The following is a 16302-nucleotide window of genomic DNA, read 5'->3' as shown; positions in this document are numbered from 1 at the left end:
TTGCCGTACGCTTGCGCCTCATCCAATTTAAATACTTACATAGAGCCTATTTTACGAGGGAGAGGTTGTGGCGGGCCGGTTTGATTGCTTCCCCTGACTGTCTGAGGTGTGGCCAGGAGGTCGGCATGTTCTTACATACAGTGTAGTCTTGTAGAGTGCTGGAGAGATTCTGAATGCGAGTGTGGGATTGCCTGGATGAGGTTCTACGCTGGGAACTTCCACGTACATCACAGCTGGGCCTTCTTCACGTCATGGAACAGGTGGGCGGTAACATCTACAAACGACACTTACTGCTTCTAGGTCCCACGGTTGCCAAGAGGGATGTGGCCCGCGCCTAGAAGAACTCCAGGGCCCCCCCGATAGAAGTGTGGAAACAAGGGTTAGATTATTGCATGGGCTTGGAGCGTCCAGTATATGAGGCCCGGGGCTGCCCCAAAAAGCACTATAAAATATGGAAGAGATGGGCGGAGTACAGAGGGTTGTGGCTTGAGCCGCCGCTGCAGCAGGATGTTGAGGATCAACATATGTTATGAGAACTGGGGGAGGGGGGGAAGTGCATCACCAATTCAAAAGGACTCCTTACTTTGTAGACCTGAGTGGACATCGTGCATAGGGTTAGGGTGGGAATAGGGAGGGGGTGGTTCTTACGGGGTTGGGGGGGGTGGGTATTTTTTTTAATTACACTGGTAATTTTGATTGCTGTGTTGATTGCAACTGCTTGCATTATGTCTTTTCTTCTCACAGCCCCTCCGGTGTTCGGAGTACTGTGGACTTATTGCAATCTTATTTTCAAATAAACATTAAAGTTGTTCTGAAAAAAAAAAAGGTGTGGAAAATAACCTTTACACCCTGGGAACCCAAAGGCCTTTGGCAGCTTGCTCAATTTCATGGGTAGGAAATTCAGGGTGTCTATGAACCGTATTTTAAAAGGGCATACCGTCATCAGCATCCGTTTAGACCCCTGGGTTAAGAGTTCCACCTGTATCTTTTCACAAATCATGTTTCGCAGAATAAAGGAGTCATAGGCTTTTGAGTTGTGGGCGCGCATGGTATACCCTTGGAATTTGGCTTGAATGAAACTGCTTAGGAAATCACCAACACACGCTCGCCCCTCAAACTCCCAGCTGGCGTCGGAAGTTAGATGGTGTGCGCAAATATAGTTAGGCTGGTGTACCCCCGTCTCTTGTGTGCACTCTATATCAAACACTATATAGTCTTCGGTCTTGGTTTGAGGTAGACCTTCAACCATATAACACTGGTGGTTGGTGCCGGCCTTGTAAGACACATGCCAACGGGGACATATCATACCTTTGCACTTGTGATCCGCTGCCACATACTGCCCACACTCGCTGCAGTCCTTTTTAGGGACGCAGTTGAAAGATTTCTCGTGTATGCTCAAGCAGTTTTGCGAGCAACAAAACATCCTACACGTGCCACACCTCACCTTCAGGGTAGCGTCTTCTATACACCTGTCCCTCTGACACATCTTGCAATGCATTTCACACTGGTGGTATGTTTTATTGTTGTATATATGGTCGCAGTGGGTGCACACATACTTGGCCCCCGAAAACCTTTAAGGTTCAAGATGCCGTAAAAATGATTTTCGATGTGGAGGACATATACGGTCTTGTTTCTCACAGGTTCCCCAGTTGTAAAGTACTGCCAGGAACCGCTGTGATAAAGAACTTTCACCGTCACGGCGAAATAGTTCTCAAAAAGACCTATATCGCCAAAGCCGACCTAGCGGTCAGGAGGTATTTCAAGAACCTCATGGGCTTCAGCAGCTCTAGACATGATGACAGCGTCAGGGGTCTTGCGAGCCATCAGCAGACCCACAATGCTGGCCGCCAGATATGTATTGGCCGCGGCGTTGCTAAAGTTGAGCAGCCACCGCTGTTTCTTACCAATTATTTGACTGTATAGTATGCTCTTTAAAGGTCTGGAAACACCCCCCTCACGCCCCCGTACAATGAGGGCTATGACTCTAAAAGTGCCATAGGCGACTAGTTGAGCCTTACTCTGTAAAAGCCTTGCGAGGTTTTCTAAAAATTGCATAGCGTCATAAAGATCTCGGGTCTTCCGCCTGGTGAACAATGGCGTGTCAAAACCCTGCCCCTGGAAGCAGAGTTGGAAAAAGTCATTAGGACCCACATTGTGTAACAACCTTTCTATGAGCTCCTGCACAGCCTGATGTATAGCTAGAACACCATGAGTGGTTGATGTTATTTGGTGTAAGTTAACAAATCTAAACTCCTCATAGTGTTCTACGGCCCTAAACCTCTCTACATTGAGAGTGTAACTTCTAACACTCTCTAAAAACAAGGGCTCTGGGCCCTCATCAGAAGGAGTGTGATTTGCGGAGGTGTTCTCTGCTGTGTCATTTTGGGAGGTCAGGGTAGGACATGTCTCAGGGGTCCTTGTAAACCTGCGGAGAGCGCATATTCTCGCCTTCTTCAGCTTATGTATTAAAAGCCGGTGTTGCTTTGTACTATTAAACGACTTTTGTTTTTTTTTACGGCCCCAGGCTTTTTTAGATACCATGCCCCAGCCTATTTGAACAGGTAGGTCGGTGTCGTTGTGCGCCTTGTTCATGGAGCCCGCCGCTACAGTTCAACCCCTAGGTCCTTCTGAATGTTCCAGTGTTTGGAGTTTTAAAGCCAGCCCCCCAACCCCCTTCAAATGGCCGACCCTCGGTATGTTAGATCCTGACCCTATGTATTGTCGTTGGTGAAGTGCTGGTTTATATGTTTCAAACGTTGGTCTTGAAGCTATGGTACCTTGTTTGAAGGGGTCTAGGGAAACAGCTGTGTCTTGTTTGAAGGGGTCTAGGGAAACAGGGTTGTCTTGTCTGCGGGGTTGTGGAGCAGCAGATGGGCGCTGCTTGAGCAATTGTAAGAAGCGTACAGACTTTGTCACTAACCTCTGGACCTTACGGGTATATTTTGGGGGCCTTTTATGAGCACCAGTGGCTGTGGGGGTCTTTAGGGGTTGATGCTGCCCTAGTCACGCCTGTATACCGTGTATGTCAGCCACAGCTGCCTGACACGCCTGTATTATCACTTTTTTACACAACCCAACCCTTTCCACGATCTTCTGTTGTGCATCCCTCGTGCACCTGGTTCTGAAAATCCCCAGCTCCATTTTTATGTTTGCGCCGTTCGCCTGACGTTTTAATTTTCTAACAGCCATCTGTATCTCTTTTACATGAGCCCCCACTACATCTAGGGTGTTTACAGGCTCATCTTGTTCCTGCTTAGAGGGGCCCACCTTGCGCGGCCTTATAAACGGATTCAACTCCTCAGGACCCTCTATACTGCTAACAGCCTTCGCCCCATTCTGTAACGCCTGCTCAGGACCATCTACACTGCTAACAGCCTTAGCCCCATTCTGTAACGCCTGCTCAGGACCATCTACACTGCCAACAGTCTTGGCCCCATTCTGTAACGCCTCATCAGTAACCACTATACTGCTAACAGCCTTAGCCCCATTCTTTAACACCTGTTCCTGGCGTGTTCTACAAATAGCGAGCCTCCATTGCTGTTGGTATGGTGAGTCCAGGAGCGTGAAAGTGCCAAAGGGGCGTGCAATAAACGGCAAATCATAGTAGTCCATAGCGGAATTGTCATCCACACTTATTGCTGAGGGCAGTGTGGGACTTACGACGGCCGCGGGGCTGGACACGGGACTGTACACGGGGTTGGCCGCGGGGCTGGACACGAGACTGTACACAGGGCTGGACACGGGACTGTACATGGGGTTGGCAGCGGGGCTGGACACAGGACTGTACACGTGGATGGCCGCAGGGCTGGTAGGCTCGTATGCCCCCGGAGGCGTACTAGGGGACAAAGGGTATGAGGATTGTGAGGAGCTGTCGTTGTAATCATGGGGCCTAGCTGAAATGTCTGTGCCAGGGTGTGGTGACTGGTTACAGGGGTTCTGTAAACCCTCTGTGCTCAAAGACCCCTGGTACACCGCTTCTGGGGTTCTACCTAGGCTGTCTACCAGCCCCCTCAGCACCGTGAGACCGTCGGTATTCATGATAGAAGGACCTTCTAGGGGTTGCGTATTATCACCTGTTGAGACCCTAGGCAGGGACTGAACACTTACAACCGGCGTTGGGGTCTGCTCAGGGACGTGGACCTCTACATGAACAGTTATTTTATTTGGCACTGTCTGGGGTTTCAGGAAGCAGGGTGGATCCATCGTTGCATTAGGGTTGCTGAGGGCCTCTGCTATCTGTAGCTTAGGGTCCCCCGGTTTTAGCTTCAGACATTTTCTTGACAGACGCGTTGTTTTAGGGGGTTGTGGCGGCGCCACCTCTTCTACACCCTCCCGGTACAACCACTGTAGGAGAGTAGGGTCTGCAATCCTATGATCACCCAGATTTTTGCTTTTTGCTTCACTGGTTTACGACTTTCCCTGGCTGTGGGCCTGCTAATCAGACCCACAGCCTAGCTGTTCTCTCTACTCCAAATTGTACCCAGGTACTGAATTGGCACTGGGCCCTCTCTGAGTCCCTGTACCCAGGGCTGAGGTGCACCCAGAAGTCTCCCAGGGGCTGCAGCATGTATTATGCCACCCTTGGGCTGACTAACAAAATCAGACACAACTGGCTGCTTGACAGCTGGGGCAGAGTGGTCCAAACAGATGCTTCTGAGTTGGGTGTGGGAGATGTTCTATCTCAGCTGAATTTTGATGGTAACGACCAGCCCATTGCTTTTATTAGCAGAAGGCTGACCCCCAGAGAGAAAAATTGGTCAGCTATTGAGAGGGAGGCCTTTGCTGTGGTGTGGGCCTGAAAAAGTTGAGGTCATATTTGTTTGGCACTCACTTTAAGATTCAGACCGACCACAAGCCCCTCTTATGGCTAAATCAGATGAAGGGTGAAAACCCCAAACTACTTAGGTGGTCCATTTCCCTACAGGGGATGGATTTTACAGTGGAGCATAGACCTGGTACTGATCATGGCAATGCTGATGGGCTCTCCAGGTATTTCCACTTAGAGCAAGAAGACTCACCTGGTCAAGGTTAGCTTATTGTCCCAAAGTTGGGGGGGGGGGGTCATGTAGGAGAGTAGGGTCTGCAATCCTATGATCACCCAGATTTTTGCTTTTTGCTTCACTGGTTTACGACTTTCCCTGACTGTGGGCCTGCTAATCAGACCCACAGCCTAGCTGTTCTCTCTACTCCAAATTGTACCCAGGTACTGAATTGGCACTGGGCCCTCTCCAAGTCCCTGTACCCAGGGCTGAGGTGCACCCAGAAGTCTCCCAGGGACTGCAGCATGTATTATGCCACCCCTGGGCTGACTAACTAAATCAGACACAACTGGCTGCTTGACAGCTGGGGCAGAGTGGTGTACTCACCCTCTGCTGTAGATATAGTATTCCTATATCTAAACCTAAATGGACACACAGATCTCCTATCAGTCACTCCTATGGCAGGCCTTGACAATCCTGAAGGCAGAGTGCTTGGAATCGTGTGAGATAGTGCTCTGGCATGAGCTGAGCCTGTCTGCGGCTTTCGGGATCCATCCCTTAGCCGTTTCCATGATATCGCATACCATATACTCTTAAGTGCATTATAATCCTCGCGGTTATATGCCAACTCTGGTATCGCTTTATCAAAACATGTCGAGTAAGGTGTCATACGAATTGGAATACTAACCTTCGCCAATTCTGGCGACGGGGTTAGCATTCCACCCTTCTAGAGGGACACGACATGTATGTAACCTGTAACCCCGGTTAAAGTCAGACCGAGCCTTAGCTCCACAAAATGGATGCTGCCACCGAGACACAAGTCTGCCCTCCTGCTGCTGGGAGTCCTCCCAGCCCAGGAGGCAAGGACAAAGGGTTTCCTGCCAGGGGCGGTGCCAGCACCGTCCCAGACAGGATTTTGTGTATCCTAGGTAGGCAGGGCTTTAGAGGAAGGTGACTGCAAGTGGCACCCCGGTGCTCACTGTGCATAGGCCGGCTTGAACCAGTTCCAGGGGCACTCCAGCCCCTGATCTGGGGAAAGCCCGCCAAAGGAGAGGGGTGTAACCCCCCCCTCCTAGTCCCACCCATAGGGCAGGACTTAGTCACGTGCCAGCCCCTTTTTGCAGGATAAAGGTAGGAACTGGCCCCCTTCCAAATCAGATCATCTTTGAATCCTGAAACTACTTTCCACGAAAGGAACTCAAGACTTCTTCCTAAGATTTCTCCCTTGTGACTAAGGAGTAGTCACCCTGCAGCAGCAGGCACCAACCAAGCATCGCTGTCTGCTTTAAGTCTCTCCTCCGGATCAAGACTGACCAGCACGACGAGAACCGGCTTCCCTGGCACCTCTGACCTCAACCTGCATCATCAGCCCAGCTGTGATCCGTGGGTGTGACGAGACCTCGAGGGACCGGCCATCTTTGAAGACTGCACGACGCTTGTCCAGCACGACCACCGAGTGACCCTCGACCGAGTGCTTTGGGGTAAGAGAAGCCCCGACCCTGAGCAGCTCCAGCACCGAAGTTCAGCCCCCCTGCATCCACGAGATCTGCGTGGGGCCCTTCTGCTTTTTGCTGCTCACCACGTTGTCCAGGTCACTTGCCCGTTGGCTAGTGACCCTCTGACGACGAACTCTAACGACAAACACCGCTGGTCTGGTTGCTCCAGACTGGCCCTTGCATCCCTCCATCAGAGAAGCACCCTGGACCCTCCTGGTCTACTCCAGACGCCATTTTAGGTCCACCGCGTGGGCCTTGCATTTGCCAAGACTTGTTGCCCCAATCCTGGGTCCAGCGACGTCGACAGCAAGTACCTTCGTGGGACAGCTCGCACCTCCATCCTGGTCGCCGACAACGCCTCCTGGTCCGAGAGACTGCAGAGCCCAGCAGCGCCCACTCACCTGGCTGAGGTGACTTCGTCCGGTGCCATCTTGGTGCCCACTTAAATCACTGGCTAGTGATTCAGAACTTGGTCCCCTCTGCTTACAGGTTTTCTTCTTCCCTGATCCAGGCTTGGATCACCACGAACTTCTTCACTGGCCGCCTGCCAGCAACTTCTTTCTTCAGGCTCCTGGATCTTCAACAAGGGTTTCCGACGCAACTTGAACCCTATGCAGCCGCAGCCCCTGGGCTAGGTAAACTGAGTACTCCGGTGCTCCAGCATAGTCCAACACCCTAAGTGTTCGGATCCACTCTTGTTTTCGACCCACCTAGTCGGGTTCGCCCGAGAACAGTAACTTTGCAAGTGCTAGTATCCATAGACTTGTTCCCGCATTACGCGTGAGAGTTCCCACTCTGCACACGGCGTCCCTAGGCCTCCTGCTTCTAATCCAAGGGTTCAGCCTTGTAGGCCTAGTGTTTCTACAGTCTACAAAAGTATTACTTACCTGCTAGTAACTTCGCATTCCACTTCTTGTGTATATGGTTTTTCGTGCCCCTTGGGCATTTGTGTAAATTGTGCGACTTTCAGTATTTCTTTAAGAGTTTTTTTTGTGTGCTTAGCTCCCTGTCTCATAAAGAGCCAGGGTAGTCTTGTTATAAATAAATCTACTTTATTTTTGATAACAACTTGTGTGGTGTCCTTTCACTTGGTGTTCAAGGGGTAATGTGATGGTAAAACAGCTGGCTTAACACGCCCTCTAGAGTCTTAGCCTTAGACTGCTCGTATCCATGCTACTAGGATAGCTGGTCTATCAGGTTGACTTACAACCAATCATCAATAAGGGTTGTTTGGACTGATACATAGTGTTCACTAGAATAGTGAGCACTGCATATCAGGCCAACTTCTCACATTGGTGAGCAGGGGTTGGGATTTGAGCTTGCTGTTGTTTTACCACACATATCCTAAGAATATCATTTGAAAGATCACATAAGTACTAAGGTACATATAACTTAGCTTAGAATACTCTGAGTTCTACTGAACCAGCTGTTGTAGCTCCTAGGGCCTAGCACACCCTAAACTACAACTCTAGCAAGGGATCAGTAGGTAAACATATAGTGTAGGTAAGTGCACCACTTACACCTCACTAGAAAAGCATGTCTACCCGTGGAGAGTCTACTGAGACTCCCCTGGTGGTTATTGACCCTCCACAGGTCAAATCAAGATATGCAGCTCTCAGTTTCCAGGGGATGAGACAAGTGTGTACCTCCAGGAAACTGAAACGGGGGTCTAACCCCACCATTCCCTTTCTGATAGGTCTCTTAGAGACATATGATGCTAGGAAAGCATCTCAGGGAGATGGGAATATGCCAGCCTTAGAGGGGCACCTTGGTGATCCAGACCTCCTTGGCACTGAAAATGCAGTTGAGGAGGAGGATCAAGAGGAACTCTCTGGGGATGAGGCAGACAAGAGGTCTGAGTTAGTCAGCAGACTTACTAGGGCCAACTTAGACCTACTTAGGGAAGGATCTGGGGGACCCCCAGTACTGACCCTAATGAGGCCTAACCTTGGAGTTAGGAGAGATAGATCTCTTTCTAGGGACTCCAATAGATCTCTGCACTCTAATGCCTCTTCTCAGAGGAGGAGGAATTCTCCCCAGAGGAGACTGACTTCCCCTCAGAGAAGAGAGCATGAAGCAAGGATGAGACAGGTTAATCTGAGGATTGAAAGGGAAGAACTTGCCCTGGCCAAAGAAAAGCTTGCCTTTGCTAGAGAGCAGCAGATGAGTGGGACAGTTCCCACTGGTGGCAGCAATCTCCCAAGAGAAAAAGAGAAGGGTTTAGATACTAAACACCTGACAAAAATAGTGCCCCCCTTTAAACAAGGGGATGACATCCAGAAATGGATGGCTGCTTTGGAGAGGGCCTGCACTGTGCAGGGCATTCCCCAACGTCAGTGGGCAGCTATACTGTGTCTCTCCTTTGATGGCAAAGGTAGAGATAAGCTCCTCACTACAAGAGTGGAGGATGCTAACAATTACCAGGTCCTGAAAAATACACTGGTTGATGGGTTTGGTTTAACCACTGAGCAGTACAGGTTGCTGTTCAGAGACACCCAGAAAACTCAGTCTCAGTACTGGTCTGACTTTGTGGATTGTGCCACTAAGGCTTTGGAGGGCTGGTTGCTGGGTAGCAAGGTTACTGATTACACAGGATTGTATAATCTCATGATGAGAGAGCAGATTTTAAATAATTGTCAGAACCAGTTGTTGCACCAGCACCTTGTTGATTCAGATCTGACCTCTCCCCAAGAATTGGGAAAGAAGGCAGACAAATGGGTCAGAACAAGGATCAAGCAGAACCAGAACCAGAACCAGGGTGGTCAGAAGAAAGCAGACCAGAAGGGTAATACCAAGAGTGAACAAAATGACCAGAAGTCTTCAACAGGTCCCCAACAAACCAAAGAGGGTGGGGGTCAGGCTTCACAGCAGAAAAAGAAGACTCAAGAAGGCCAGTCAAAAAGGTGGTGCCAGTACTGTAAAAGTAAGTCTCACTGGTTTAGTGAGTGCACCAAAAGAGGAGGGCAAACTCCTACCACTACAGCCCCTAATGCAACTGCACCCCCTAGTACAGTCAGTAGTGGTAATGCACCTCCCAAGGGACTAGTTGGGTTAACCTTGGGAACTGAGGAGTCTGACAACTTAGTTGGCACACTCACTCAGGCTGTCCTTGTCTGTACAGGGGATATGGATATGTCCCCTGATGTAAGTCCCAATACTTTGGGCAAATACAGGCAGACCCCTTTGATAAATGGCAAAATGGCTCAGGCCTATAGGGACACTTGTGCCAGTGTCACAATGGTGACACCTAACTTTGTGGACCCTGGACAGATCATGCCAGGTACAGATTTCCTGGTGACCAATGCCAGCAACGTCACTACCAGTCATAGTATGGCGATTGTTGCTTTCTCCTGGGGAGGGGTAAGTGGCCAAAAGAAAGTTGTGGTTAGTTCAGACCTCCCAGTGGATTGTTTGTTGGGCAATGATTTGGAGTCATCACTATGGTCAGAAGTGGAGCAGAGGACTCACATGGAAATGTTAGGCTTGCCAGCACATGTGCTTGCTGTGACTAGGTCACAGGCCAGAAGATGCCCCACTGAACAGGTGCTGGATCCTGGAACAATGGACCAGACACCTTCCAAGAAGAAGAGCAGTAGGGTTAAGGCATTGCCTTCCCCCAGGTTGAGGATCAAGTCTCTGAGGAGGCTGATCTGAGAGAGCTGAGGGAAACTGAGCCTAAAGAGCTTGAACTTGATCAAGTTGAGTTTCTGGGCTCAGGGGGACCCTCCAGAGAAGACCTGGGGAAGGCACAGTTAGACTGCCCTTCCCTTGAACCCCTCAGACAGCAGGCTGCTGCTGAGGCTGCAGGGAATGCCACAGGTGCCCACAGGGTATACTGGGAAGATGGACTCCTGTACTCTGAGTCAAGAGACCCCAAGCCTGGTGCAACCAGGAGGCTGGTCATCCCCTTGTCTCAGAGGGGTTTCCTTCTCACCTTGGCCCATGAGATTCCCCTTGCAGGTCACTTAGGCCAGACAAAGACTTGGGACAGGCTTGTCTCACACTTTCACTGGCCTCACATGAGTGAGAATACCAAGGAGTTTTGTCGCTCCTGTGTCACTTGCCAAGCCAGTGGTAAGTCAGGTGGCACAACAAAGGCCCCCCTCATACCACTACCTGTGGTGGGGGTTCCCTTTGAAAGAGTGGAGATTGACATTGTTGGTCCAATGGAACCCCAGACAGCATCAGGGCACAAGTTTATACTGGTGGTGGTGGACCATGCCACCAGGTATCCTGAAGCTATTCCACTTAGGACCACTACAGCACCTGTAGTGGCAAGGGCCCTAGTTGGAGTGTTCTCCAGAGTGGGCTTCCCTAAGGAGGTTGTTTCTGACAGAGGTGCCAACTTCATGTCAGGGTATCTGACTGCAATGTGGAAGGAATGTGATGTCAACTACAAGTTCACCACCCCCTATCATCCACAGTGCAATGGGCTTGTTGAAAGATTCAACAGGACCCTCAAAGGGATGATTCATGGACTACCTGAAAAGCTCAGGCGTAGATGGGATGTCCTGATACCCTGCCTCTTGTTTGCTTACAGAGAGGTCCCACAGAAGGGGGTTGGCTACAGCCCTTCTGAACTTCTGTATGGGCATCCTGTAAGAGGACCCCTGTGTTTGGTGAAGGAAGGATGGGAGAGACCTCTCAAAAAGCCTGCAACCAACATAGTGGACTATGTACTTGGTCTCCGCTCCAGGATGGCTGAATACATGGAGAAGGCAACTAAAAACCTTGAGGCCAGCCAAGAACTCCAAAAAGCTTGGCATGACCAGAAGGCTGTCCTGACTGTGTACCAGCCTGGACAGAAGATGTGGGTGCTGGAGCCAGTGGCCCCAGCAGCACTCAAAGACAAATGGTCTGGGCCCCACACCATCATTGAGCAAAAGGGAGAGGTTACCTACCTGGTGGACCTTGGAACTCCCAGGAGCCCCCTCAGGGTGCTCCATGTGAACAGGCTCAAGGCATATGTCGACAGGAAGGACATGAGCTTGCTCATGGCCACAGATGAGGGACAGGAGGAAGAGAGTGACCCTCTCCCAGACCTGTTCACTCAGAATCCTGATGATGGATCAGTAGATGGTGTTGTCTTTTGTGGCAGCCTCTCTGAACATCAGCAACAGGATTGTAGACAAGTTCTGCAATCCTTCAGACATATGTTCTCTCTGACACCCAGTCAAACTGATTGGTGTACCCATGAAGTGGACACTGGGGACAGTCTGCCTGTTAAGAGTAAAATCTACAGACAGCCTGTTCATGTCAGAGACTGCATCAAGACAGAAGTGCAGAAAATGTTGGAGCTGGGAGTCATTGAGCCCTCAGATAGCCCTTGGGCTAGCCCAGTAGTTCTAGTGCCAAAGCCTCACACCCAGGGTGGTAAGAAAGAGATGAGGTTTTGCGTAGACTACAGAGGACTCAATGCAGTCACTAAGACTCTTGCCCACCCAATACCAAGAGCAGATGAACTTATAGATAGATTGGCTTCTGCCAACTACTTAAGTACATTTGACCTGACAGCTGGGTATTGGCAAATCAGGTTAGCTGAGGAGGCCAAGCCCAAGACAGCATTTTCTACCCCTGGTGGGCATTATCAATTTGTGGTAATGCCCTTTGGTTTGAAAAATGCACCTGCCACCTTCCAAAGGCTGGTGAATCAAGTTCTCACTGGGTTGGATGACTTCTGTGCAGCATATCTTGACGATATAGCTGTCTTTAGTTCCACCTGGGAGGATCACCTGAGGAAAGTGTTAGAGGCACTGCAAAAGGCAGGTCTCACTATCAAGGCCACTAAGTGCCAGATAGGGCAGACACAGGTTGTATACCTGGGCCACCTTGTAGGTGGAGGCCAGGTTCAACCCTTGGAGAGCAAGATACAGGCCATCAAGGACTGGGCTCCTCCAACCACCCAGACTCAGGTTCGAGCTTTCTTGGGCCTGACTGGGTACTATAGGAAATTTGTCAAGAATTATGGGCCAATTGTGACTCCACTTAATGACCTGACAAGTAAAAAGATGCCAAAGAAAGTTCAGTGGACAGCAAGCTGTCAGAAAGCATTCAATGACCTAAAGCAGGCCATGTGCACAGCACCTATCCTTAAGAGTCCAGATTACTCCAAGACCTTCATTGTCCAAACAGATGCTTCTGAGTTGGGTGTGGGAGCTGTTCTATCTCAGCTGAATTTTGATGGTAACGACCAGCCCATTGCTTTTATTAGCAGAAGGCTGACCCCCAGAGAGAAAAATTGGTCAGCTATTGAGAGGGAGGCCTTTGCTGTGGTGTGGGCCCTGAAAAAGTTGAGGTCATATTTGTTTGGCACTCACTTTAAGATTCAGACCGACCACAAGCCCCTCTTATGGCTAAATCAGATGAAGGGTGAAAACCCCAAACTACTTAGGTGGTCCATTTCCCTACAGGGGATGGATTTTACAGTGGAGCATAGACCTGGTACTGATCATGGCAATGCTGATGGGCTCTCCAGGTATTTCCACTTAGAGCAAGAAGACTCACCTGGTCAAGGTTAGCTTATTGTCCCAAAGTTGGGGGGGGGGGTCATGTAGGAGAGTAGGGTCTGCAATCCTATGATCACCCAGATTTTTGCTTTTTGCTTCACTGGTTTACGACTTTCCCTGACTGTGGGCCTGCTAATCCGACCCACAGCCTAGCTGTTCTCTCTACTCCAAATTGTACCCAGGTACTGAATTGGCACTGGGCCCTCTCCAAGTCCCTGTACCCAGGGCTGAGGTGCACCCAGAAGTCTCCCAGGGACTGCAGCATGTATTATGCCACCCCTGGGCTGACTAACTAAATCAGACACAACTGGCTGCTTGACAGCTGGGGCAGAGTGGTGTACTCACCCTCTGCTGTAGATATAGTATTCCTATATCTAAACCTAAATGGACACACAGATCTCCTATCAGTCACTCCTATGGCAGGCCTTGACAATCCTGAAGGCAGAGTGCTTGGAATCGTGTGAGATAGTGCTCTGGCATGAGCTGAGCCTGTCTGCGGCTTTCGGGATCCATCCCTTAGCCGTTTCCATGATATCGCATACCATATACTCTTAAGTGCATTATAATCCTCGCGGTTATATGCCAACTCTGGTATCGCTTTATCAAAACATGTCGAGTAAGGTGTCATACGAATTGGAATACTAACCCCTCGCCAATTCTGGCGACGGGGTTAGCATTGCACCCTTCTAGAGGGACACGACATGTATGTAACCTGTAACCCCGGTTAAAGTCAGACCGAGCCTTAGCTCCACAAAATGGATGCTGCCACCGAGACACAAGTCTGCCCTCCTGCTGCTGGGAGTCCTCCCAGCCCAGGAGGCAAGGACAAAGGGTTTCCTGCCAGGGGCGGTGCCAGCACCGTCCCAGACAGGATTTTGTGTATCCTAGGTATATGGTATATAAATAAATAATACCGGATCTTGGTTTGACTGGACATAGTAATAACAGATAGCTCAATAAATAAGAGTCAAGATTCGAGGTAGTAGGAGTTTGCAGGTGTAATACAGCATAAGGGACAGGAACAGGACAACCTGCACAGGAATAGGATGGCAGCTGCCTGGGGGCAGGATCTGGAATGAACGCGCGCTAACTTTAATAACAATACACAAGCATATATACTAAAACAGTTGCAATTGCAATACATACAATAGGCGGAGCAGTGGGTGTGGTCAATAACAGTCGCGAAAGATAAGGGTGAAAGTAGGTGTAACAGGAGGCGTATACATAGACATGTGATGTAAACGTAACAGAATATGTCATAAATGGGGCGGAAACATGGAGGGGGCTACCTAAGGAGCCGGGACCTCTAACCTAATGGTGCGCGCAAACTGACAATGACGTGTTACTAGGAGAAGCTGGGGGCTATGACGTCTGCGCTAGGAGCAGAGACTGAAGTCTGGAGAGTCAGGGCGACATGTGCCTAAACAATATCTAGTATCTGATGTTTAGAGGACATGTTGATAGAATCCAAAAGTTATCGGGGTAAAGGCTAACAGACTCTAAGACTGGTGCATGCATTATTCTACATGTAGTGCGTGTTGAAGAATATTAAATGACCATTAATACAGTATTTCTCTTACATGGAGACGTAAAAGCTAGACTGTGACGGAAACTATTGATGCGATTCAGTAGCTTAGGAATGCAGAGAAGGAGGGCTGGACTGATAACTAGAATCATAACATACTCTTGGCAGACTCGTAGGCAGAGCCAGGCTGAACCGGGCACTGTGAGGCAGGAAGTAAGTGAAGGGTCAGGAACACAGGTGGGGGCTGTATCGCTCCTCAGCGAGGGCTCAGGAGACAGGAGCTGAATCTGGTGTCCGGGCCCTTTTGAGGCCTAGAAACGGGGACTTTTCAATGAAATAACGTGCACACTGAGAAACGTGGCAACGTAACTTTACATAGGCCTAACATTCGTAGTATTCGCGAGAACTGGAAACTGGCATACTAGAGATGGACACAACTATAATTGCGTCTTTAATCGATCATGGGGAATACATATGCATATTAATCATGCACACATAACATAAGATGGGGAACACGTAGGGACACAGATCATGGCAAAATTTACTTTTCCACATTCCCTCCTTGTCACTACGTTTCCATCAGGAAACATCAATATTCATGATACCATCTATCATTTCATACAGTATCATTTGCTCGTCTCGAATTTTCTTGGAACGGGATTTAGAACGGGACTTGGGACTAGGAATACAAGAGGTAGCACAAATGCCACAAATCGCAGGGCCACATTGTATACATAGGCAGCAACTGAATATGATCGCCACTGCAATACCTAGAAAGGACAAGACTTTCCATCCCCAAGCGGAAATTATATTCCAGAACCAACCGGACCATGTCCAGGTGCCTGGATCTTGGTGTAACATATGGGCAATTTTATGGAGTCTGGTTATAGCTGAATAAACAGACGGCGCGTTATTAGGAATGAAAATGCAGCAACTAGATCCGATGACTCTACAAGCCCCGCCCCTATCGGCCAGTATGACGTCAAGGACGAGACGATTCTGGAGCACGACAATTCTCATAAAGGATTGCTCTTCGGTTAAGTTACCTAGAGCAGAGGTAGTCTCAATCACTACTGCTTCAAGGGTTCTGGTTAATCTACGTATCAGTTTACTATTCACGACAGTACCTAAATAGGGGAAGACACCTTTATTGATATCTATATCTATGTATTGTTCTAGAGCAGTTTCAGTATAATCGACAATCGGGAGGTCTCTCTTGTGTCTGGTGTGTACTAGGTGGGAATTCCTATGATAGTCAGGTGGTGCTAGAAAAACTGGTGGCAGTAGGAAGGCAATGTAACAGGTTCCCTCCCAATCGAGGGGCAGACGAACATATGCGGTCTGACCACAAACAAAATAAGAATGACGTGAAGCTTTAAAAATAGATTTCCTACTGTCACTATACTTGACAATAGTAGTACAATCACTATGTCCTACATGTACGGAACCATTCTTTCTGATACATAATTCGCCTTTAACTGGTAGTACTGACATAGCAGGTAAGTCTGGAGTAGTATCAGACTGAACATTCAGGACCATGAAATTCGAAGAATAATTACCTAAATTATAAACTTCATTTTCTAGATCTAACCCTGTTCTGTGGGAAAGACCTTGCTTGTCTGGAAAACATGTACTGTTAAGAAAAGACATATCTGTTGATGATGACGTTAACGTGGACCATGCTCCACATGAACCGTTATGTGAAAATGGATAAGGAAAGAGTGACAGAACTCCCTTCGGTGTCTGAAAAGGGGGGAGTCGACCACACACCCAACAATTAGTGGCATTGCTGGTCT

The 16302-nt window shown here is 49.1% G+C and overlaps 1 protein-coding gene across 1 annotated transcript in view; it reads left to right on the top strand.

Moving 5' to 3' along the window:
* Nucleotides 1-16302, top strand: part of LOC144752922 (E3 ubiquitin-protein ligase TRIM39-like) — a 406522-nt gene that overhangs the window by 256763 nt on the left and 133457 nt on the right. The window contains exon 6 of the mRNA XM_078640743.1: nt 342-379. Coding sequence (XP_078496869.1) covers nt 342-379 — 38 coding nt within the window. The remainder of the gene's footprint in view (nt 1-341; nt 380-16302) is intronic.

The sequence above is a fragment of the Lissotriton helveticus genome, chromosome 5_1 (assembly GCF_964261635.1).
Source record: "Lissotriton helveticus chromosome 5_1, aLisHel1.1, whole genome shotgun sequence".
In the NCBI taxonomy this organism is placed as follows: Eukaryota; Metazoa; Chordata; class Amphibia; order Caudata; family Salamandridae; genus Lissotriton; species Lissotriton helveticus.
The sequence above is the reverse complement of the archived record's forward strand: the minus strand, read 5'-3'. Positions and strand labels throughout refer to the sequence as shown.